We start from the raw sequence: 9158 nt of genomic DNA, 5'->3' as shown, positions 1-9158 counted from the left end.
CTCTGCCTACCTCCAACATGCCTCACTTTCTCTACAGAATGTTCCAGCAAGTTCTGGATTTGACAAACAGCAAACAACTACAGTCAAATCCTAGACAAGTTTAGACAGAAAAAAGGCCTAGAATCCCCAGCATTTCTCAGCCAGGCAAATGGCATATATGGATGCTGCCACAGATAATATGATAGGCAAACCTATTTGAACATCATGGATTGTAATTCTGGATATGTCTAGACAGAAGTGGGCCCCATTGAATTCAATGGGACTCAGTCTCAAAATAAGGATAGGATTGCAACCCTATTTTCATTTCACTGCCAAATAAGTCAAAGCACTAATAAATAGAAATGTGGATTTGGGACAATAAGCACAGTCCTTTTTTCATTCCTTGTATACTTCTTTTTCTGAATTTGGGGACTCAAATTATATTTCTATTTAGATCTGCCCTGTTTTCACATAAAGCCAGAAGCATGTGGTTGTATGTGAATATATATTTGTGTGTGTGGGGGGGGGGGGGATAAAATAGGGCCCCTGGATATGTGGCCAAGGGGTGATGATCAACCCCTGCCTGCCATTCTTAGTCCAGGAGTTTTTCTTCAAGACCTTGATTCCGATTCTGTCCCCTGGAAGAAGCCCAGGTATGGTTTGAAGATCCATGAAGCAAAGCTAGGCAGGCTGAGTAGCTGCTTAGGAGACCTCTCCATGCAGTGTCCACACATCCTTTCTCTTTTGTCCACCCTGTGCAAAGCCTTGGCCATCATGAAAAGCTTGCTGTCATCTGGCTTCCTTAGGTTTCTCTGTTTGTCTAACCTATTTATATTTCTGAATTCCTGTTTTATATTTTGGCTACTCATGGTGGGATGGCACGTGTGTGCATTACTGAAAAACATCCTCTGGACTAGGGGTGCTTAATGAAGTGCCTGTGGATCTTGCCACTGACCACCCACATGTCCTTCATGGACCTCCATTTTAATTAATTGTTGTTAATCCCCACCACTTTCAAATATGTGTACATGAATTTGTCTGAAATGCATACAACTTTTTAGCAATTATACATAGCTTCAACAAAATTAAAATATCAAAGCATCCAATCAGAAGGGGGTGTTTCTATGCAACCCATTCATATATGGGAAACATAGTAAGGTCCTAAGTCCATTGCATTGTAGGAGATGAGTACTGAACCTTCCAGTGTTGCAGTCTCACTCTTTGAGCTGTCACAAGGGTGTTGAGAATCCATTTCCCTTTCCATTTGTCAATTTCCAGGAAGCAGGTAAATTACCTAAACATCATGTAGATCAGTGAATATTAAAGATTTTTCCAATAGAAAATGTATTTGTGCAACAACCTCCTCCCCAAAAGAAGCAAAATATATCTTTGAAAGAACTGCACCATCAGCAATTAGCTGAATCAGACAATGCTGTATTAAACAGATGCTGCTGTGTCCAATAGACATGAAAGAAATTGTTCTTTTCCTGAGTAAGATGCAGCCCAAGAGCTATTAATCCAGTGGATAAAGACCCAAGCAGTGATGCACCGATAAGACCATTTCTGATGGTGCCCATAGCAATTTCTCCAAATCGCAAATGTGTGCACAGATCCAAAAAGCCTGGGGACCTCTGCTTTCGGGACTATGACTTATGGTGGCCAGATGCAAAAGAAGACAGGGCTCCTACACCAGTTGCGATTCCCTCTTGGACCCAGGAATTAAAAGTGCAGTAGCCCTGGTGTCCTACACATCTGGCCAGCTCATTCTTGCCTGTCCTGGGCTCATGTGTCAGTATCTTCCATCCCAGGTTTCTCCAACTGTCTTCCTCAAAACGGGACTATGCCTTTAACCAGTGGTGGTGCTCCTGGGACTTATGGGAGTTGCAGTTCAACACCTCTGAAGGGAACTATCCTATGCACTCTGCTCTATGCCTCCAAATCTTAGCAGCAGCATAGGCACCCCATATCCTTGGTTTATTATCATGTTGGGTTCTTCCTCCTACTGCTGGATGGATCATTACCAACCCATTGGTTAGTCCTGCCCCTGCATAGGAACCCCCTCCCCACTCCAACAGGTGAGCATATTACGTAGGGAGTCATGCATCACACTGTTAATCAAACTGCACATTTTCTCTGCCTAATCAGACTAGGACTTGGGCCAGAAACTGTTCACTGTGCAAAGCCATACCTGTTCTGTTCTAATATTGCTTCTGACTGGGCCACCCATATAGACACAGGGAAACACAGTACTTCAACATCCTCAAGCATGGTCTAAAATTATTCTTCTGCAAGGTTAGACAAAGAAGAGCCTGTAACTCCCAGCATGCCCCAGCCAGCTAGATTGCTTCCACTTTATGCTCATTCTGCACCACCCACCCCCATGATAAAGGGCTTGCCATAGAAGCTGCCCTCCTCTGGACTTCCGAACCCAGGTTCAATTGCTTGCGCCCTGGCTCCTGGCTAGAAGGTGAGAAATAAATAAGGACGATTGGGGGAGGAGAGCTGTAGAAGGTAGTTCAAAAGAAGCTTTGGCACCCCTGTCTACCTGTTCCCATAGCCTTTGGAGCAGAAACACGGCTTTATTCACGAAGGGGGCAGACCCATTTGGAAAAACGATTCTGCTGCCCTCACATACATCCTGGGCCTAACAACCCATTTCAAGTACCCGGAACGTGACCCAACCAAATTGGCACATTTTTAAAGTTGCTGCAATCCAATGCAGCCTTACTTGGAAAAATTCCCTGAGAAAATTCTGGAGCAGATAATATAGAAGTCTGTCTGTAAGCACCATGAAGACAATGGCGTAATTAACAGAAGCCAGCACAGATTGATCAAGAATAAGTCTTGCTGGACTAATCTGATCTCCTTTTTTGATTGGATAACCTCCTTGTGGACTGTGGGAATGTTGTGGACATACTCTATCTTGATTTCAGCAAAGCTTTTGACAAAGTGCCCCAGACATTCTGGTCAGCAAACTAGCTAAACACGGGCCCTACTGAATCACTATCAGGTGGATCCATAGTTGGCTGCAGGGAATGATCAGGGGACTGGAAACAAAGCCCTATGAGGAAAGCGTGGAAGAGCCCTGTATGTTTAGCCTTGAGAAGATAAGATTGAGGGGAGATATGATAGCATGTTCCAAATACTTGAAAGGCTGCCATTCTGGAGAGCACTAGAATCTCTTCTCAGTAATCCCAGAGTGCAGAACACAGAACAATGGGCTTAAGTTACAGGAAGCCAGATTCCAGCTGGACATCAGGAAAAACTCCCCAAATGTTAGAACAGTATGACATTATTTAGGGAGGGTGCTGGGTTCTCCCACACTGGAGGCATTCAAGAGGCCATTGGACAGCCACCTATCAGGGATGCTTTAATTTGGAGCCCTGCACTGAGCAGGGAGTGGGACTCGATGGCCTTAAAACCCCCTTCCAGTTCTACTATTCTGTGATTCTATAAGTGCCATTTGTCTGTGGGGCATACTGCTAAGTAAATGTATAGGACTGGGCTGTATTCCCCACTTAGTTCAGTGAGAGATTCCTATTTTAACCCAGTCTGGCTTGATGGTGAATCACAGAATAGCAGAGTTGGAAGGGGACATGAAGGCCATCGGGTTTCAGGACACCCACTTATACCACCCCACTCAGATGGCTGTCCAGTTTCCTTCTGAATTAAAATTCTCACAGGGGGCCTAACTTGAGTTAGTCACAATCCAAGTCTCATTGATTTCAGGGGGTGGGAACTTCATAAAACTAACTTGCTTATAGTCATACGACTAACTATATATATGTTCCCAGCCATGTGCACTACTATTCCATTCATGAGATCTGCGGGAGAGGCCCTTCTCCGGGAACCCTCCGTGAAGGACATTAGGAGGGTGGGGACTCGGAGGAGGGCTTTCTCTACAGTGGCGCCCAATCTATGGAATGCGCTCCCCAGAGAGGTCCGCCTGGCGCTGTCGTTATTTGTTTTTCGGCACCAGGCAAAGACCTTTTTATTCAAACGTCATTTTAATTGCTAATATTATTTGCTTAATTCTTCGGCCAGGGCGACTTATTTTATAATGTTAATGTGTTTTATATTTTTAGTGTTTTATATTTTAACTGATGTTTTGTAAGCCGCCCCGAGGCTTCGGCGAATGGGGCGGCATAGAAATTTTTAAATAAATAAATAAGTACATTTATATCCCACCTTTTAACCTCTTGTAAGGTACCCAAGTTGGCTTGCATAGTTGTCTTCCTTCTCCTCTCTCTCATGTTCACAACAACCACATGAAGTAGATCGGGTGAGGGAATAACTTGGACAGAGTCATCCTGTGAGCTTCATGGCCCAGCAAGGGCTAGAACCCGGCTCTCCTGAGACCCAGCCCATCACTCTAACAACTAGACAACACTGCTTTTATTTTTCTATGTGCAAAGGATCCAGAGCGGCCCAAATTCTTCCATCTTCTATACCTTGTTTTGAGCCACCAGGTCATTTTTGAGTTTGCCTTGGACTTCTGTGTCTTTTCAGGGAGAACATTCTTTCGCAGCCCTTAAAATTCCCATTAATTTCTTTCTTTTGCTTATTTACTTGCTTATGAAATAAAGGATGCATTGTATGTCATTCTCACCCTCACCCCAGTCATATGCAGGCACAAATGTATGTTTCCACTACCAGTATTTGCTGGCCCAAATCTGTTTTCTCCATCATTAACCTTCGCTTTCCCGCAATTTTTTTTTTAAACTTGGTCACAAGATAATTCCTGACGCCAGAAAGTCTGGAGGTCATATGAGTAGCAAATTGAGGAATAAGGCGGCACTAACTCCATACAAGATTTCCTCCCCCAACCTTGGAGGGGGAAGGAAAAAAATCTAAAACCTTGGGAAATTTCTCCGTCATGATGGGGGATTTATAGCTTCCGAACGTTTAAAGCCAGGGCGAAAAAAGAAAAGCTCTAGTCGCAATCTTATTTGTGTCAGTGTTTTCTACCCACGAGCTCTCTCATCCCCTGCCTAACTCATTCAAGATTAAAATGGAAAAAGACAAGGAAGAACACCAGTATGAACTTAACTCGGTTTAATGGAACCGTATGAAGGAGTAGGGAAAGGGAAGCTTCGTTTGATAGTGAAGCCCCGCCCCCTTTGTAATCAGAGCTTCCTCATTCCTTTGATGTCCTCTGCTATTTGGTGTCAGGCGAAGCCAATAGAAACCTGTTTCGCTGTTTAACCATCTTGTAAACGTTCCATTCTAACATTTTCGCTGTCATCGGAGAGAGAGGCGCGGGAGGGAACCCGGCGGCCTATTTGCATAACGGGGCGTGGCCAGGCGCGCGCGCTCGCCCCGCTCTATAAATTCAGGAGGCGGTGACAGTCGTGGCTTCTCTGCGAGAGAAAGAGCCCGGCCGTGTTCGCGCGCACAATAGAGAGCCACCCAGAGCGAGGCGCTTCTGTTGCCGCTTCCCCTTCTCGGCTTCGCCGCTGCCTCTCAGAAAATCGCTTTTGTCTGTCGCTGGCCCCTCTCGCTTTGCATTTTGCAAGCACCGGCGTGCTCGGTCGCAGCCGCGTTTTGCAGACATGAAAGCCATCAGCCCGGTGAGATCCGTCAGGAGCTGCTACGAAGCCGTGTGCTGCCTGTCGGACCAGAGCCTCGCCATCGCCCGGGGGAGCAGTAACAAGAGCCCGGCTTTGGAGGAGCCCATGAACCTCCTCTACGACATGAACGACTGCTACTCCAAGCTGCGGGAGCTGGTGCCGGGCATCCCGCAAGGCTCCAAAGTGAGCCAAGTGGAGATCTTGCAGCACGTCATAGACTACATCTTCGACCTGCAGATCGTGCTGGAGGAGCAGGCGAAGAAGGGCCAGGAGGCGGCGGAGGCGTCGCTGCTCTCTTTCAAAGTAAGCCGGCCGTCTCGGGTGGGTGGGCGAGCGAGCGAGCGAGCGCGTGGGAGGGAGAGAGGGAGGGCGGCAGCGGCGTGGGTGGCTGGCTGGCTGATGGACGGACGGACGGACGGACGGACGATGCTGCCGCGCCCGCGCGCCGCCACGGCGCGGGCTCAGGTCGTCCGAGCGGGCGCCAGCGGGACCGCCGAGCCCCCTTGGCACGGAGGAGGGTTCGCTGGAGGGCGAGACGCCGAGGGGGCCGCGGGCTGCCGCTGCATTGCTCGCCGTCTTTGTGGCCCCTCGCCTTGAGCAACGCCCGCGCCGCCGAGTCTGGCTTCGTTTTTCCTCGACGGCAGCAGCGTGATGGTCGCGAGGGTGCGGTGGCCGCGGCGGGCGGGCGGGCTGGCTCGCCGCCCGCGCCGGGGCACACAGCTCCGAATAAGCCTGACCCACGCCGGGCTGGAAGGGGCAGGGCTCGGAGGCGCCCGGATTCCTGCGGGCCGCCGGACAGTCCGTCGGGAGTCGCCGCGATCCGGAAGGCGCTTGCCGCGGACCGAGAGCCGCTGAACTGAAAATTCACCTTAAAGTTAGCATTGCAGTAAGGCGGGAAGATCGCGCTGTGCGTCTTCAGTGGGACATGATTTGGGGCTTCAGTGTGGGAAGCTGATCGTCTTGGAATATATTTGCTTTCCCGCTAAGGCCGGACAGGGACCCACCGTCTATTTAAGTTATGGAGCGATCTTAGCCGTTTTAAATCAGATGAGGGGGTCAGCATAGGAAAGCTTGGTTAAGATCCAAAGCGCGCATATACACACACAGACACACACACGGGGGCGGGGGGCAGCCTGGAACTCGGATCAGTCACTGATTCACAGCCTGCCCTACCTTACAGGGTTGTTGTGGGCATAAAGAGGAGAGAAGGAAGACTGCAAGCAGCCTCGGCTTTTGAGGGAAAAAGACAGGCTATAAAAATAACCATAAACACAATGGAATGCGCCTTATTAAAAGGACTTTTTAAAAATCTCATTGAAGAGTATAGTTAATTTACTACATGGAAGCTTCAGGCAATTTTATGAGGGTTTTCTTCCCAGTAAATTGAATCGGAGTTTAATCCAATACAGGTCTATTCAGAAGTAAGGAGCATTCAGGCAAATGAGACTTACTGTAAAGTTAGATAGATGGGAGTTTGTCCTTATGAACTAAATGGACTTACTTCTGGGTAAACCATGTATAGTATATTACTAGTAGGAAAGATTCCATATTCCATGGTGCACTCCAAGGAACGCTGTCCTGGGGAGCTAAGTTCCCTTCAGCCTGCAACCCTTGCTTACTGGGTAGAGAGGCCTCTGGGAACATGCATTCTATTTATTTTTCAAATAGTAGGCCCACTGATTCCAGTGGGGCTTATTCTTGCTTAAATGTACAAGAGGATGGCTTGAATCCATGCAGCTATCCTGAAAAACAAATCTCTTACCTGCTTCTTTGTCACTAAATATCATATCATATATCAGGAACTCAAGATCTCCTTATTTTTTCTCCCCCCCCCCCCCTTTCTGCAGACGGCAGACCTTGCATCAGAACTCTGCTCAAAGGATGAGAGAAACCTTTGCCACTAATATCTTAACAGGTACAGCTGTTTTTCTAACCCAGTCTCTCTGCCCCAAACCTTAGCCAGAAAGATTTCTTTGCAATCTTTAAAAAAATGAACATAACCCCCTACCATCTGTTGAGAAATTGTGGCCTGCAACCTCATGTTGCTCCAGAGTAGCCCTATTCCTCTCCCCACCCCTGTAAGAGAATGTGGCTTGCAGCCCCTTGTCTCTGCTGCCAATACAGCCTCAGATGCCTCTTTGCCTTTTGCCTGTAAATGGAGTCATTATTTTTACAATGTCATTCTTTTAATAGCTTTAAGTCTCTGCAGCTGCTTAAACAGCCCTGTTGAAATCAGTGAATCAAGAGGCACTCGGCTCTCTCCCTCCCCCCCTTTTTTAGTCAGGAAGACACCACTAAACAGTTGTGTATCCTCCCCCCTTTCAGAATCTGTAATTTTAGATCCATCTGCAGAGAGTTAGAAGCAGGAGGGTCCAGCTCCCTCCCTCTTGTAGCAGGCCCAGCAAAACCCCCCAACTCCACCCTGCCTTCCTTGGGATTTTCGGTGCCAATTAGTTAAACCTCCAGCCTTGAGTGTTGGCTCCCGATTCCTTATCAGCTGGAGGTAAATAGAAGGTTCCTCTCTGGCGCCAGGATGTCTGCAGACCTGCTTCTGATGTTGCTGTAACTGACATGTTTCTCGCCTCTCCCATCCCCCCTTCCCTATTCAGACTGCAGGTGTGAGATCCTGACACTTCGTTCTCTCCAGTAAAAGAGAGAGAAGATAGAAGAAAAAGACCTTGACTGGAGAAAGGATCAGATGTTTAACCCCCATGTACTCAGCCATGGAGGGGGTAGCTGCCTTTATCTTCCAGATAAACTCTGTCTGTGGAGCTAGGCTGTACAAGGCAATTTTCACCCGCCTTGACTGGGACTTCGAATAACATTTTGTTACTTCTCCTTTGTGTTTTATTTTCCATCTGCCTGAAAACCAAACTGCAGGACAGAAAAAAACTCAGAATGCAACAAAAGAACCCCCTTTTTCATCGGATGGTGGGAAGGGTTAAAGAATTTAAGAACAAAAAGGTGCTCTGAGCCATCAGATCCGCACTTAACTGCGCGCTGTTGCTGGTCGGATCTCCGAGAAATGACAACAGCATCCCTTCCATGATGGCAGTTTTAGGACAGTGCAGGACAGATCCGTGCTTTGCTCTTTTAAAAAGAAAGGGCATGGCAAACTTTGACAGATAATGCAGCCTGTGTGTATATTTTGGATTATAGTTTTTTAACATCAATTTTGGGAGGGTTAGAAGGTGCTTTTAAGAGTTATGGAAACTGAACAGTCTTGGGGCTAGTTTGCCTCATGGTTTTTATTGTTGAACTCTATAATAGAGATAATGTGTACTTTTTTTTTGGCAGGAAGGTTAATTTCTGCATCCATTAACTGTACTTGCTTTGTAAAAAAACTTTTTATAAAAGTTTCTTATGTAATAAATTTACACTGTTTTTTTTTTTTAATTTCTTGGGGACTTTTTTGGGTGGGTGGAATAACTCTTCAATTTTCCTTCCATTCCATGACATAGCTTCTCTTAGAAACTCACTCACCATTGTACAGCAGCTTCCTATCATCCTTAAAAGTGGATGTCTGGGGATGATGGGAGTTATAGTTGTAAACAGCTGAAAGTTTGTAGGCTGAGGAAGGATGATCTAGTCCAGGGATTCCATTCCAGT

General features: G+C 47.0%; 1 protein-coding gene across 1 annotated transcript; it reads left to right on the top strand.

Moving 5' to 3' along the window:
• Positions 1-5317: 5317 nt before the first annotated feature.
• ID3 (inhibitor of DNA binding 3, HLH protein) lies at positions 5318-8941 on the top strand. The gene is made up of 3 exons (XM_044435319.1): positions 5318-5852; positions 7397-7464; positions 8159-8941. Exons 1-2 carry the CDS (start codon positions 5532-5534, stop codon positions 7451-7453), a joined length of 378 nt encoding a protein of 125 aa, XP_044291254.1. The 5' UTR covers positions 5318-5531; the 3' UTR covers positions 7454-7464; positions 8159-8941.
• Positions 8942-9158: the final 217 nt, after the last annotated feature.

Source organism: Varanus komodoensis, unplaced genomic scaffold (assembly GCF_004798865.1).
Source record: "Varanus komodoensis strain SLA01 unplaced genomic scaffold, ASM479886v1 scaffold29_1, whole genome shotgun sequence".
Classification (NCBI taxonomy): domain Eukaryota; kingdom Metazoa; phylum Chordata; class Lepidosauria; order Squamata; family Varanidae; genus Varanus; species Varanus komodoensis.
This window is presented reverse-complemented; position numbering and strand designations above follow the sequence as displayed.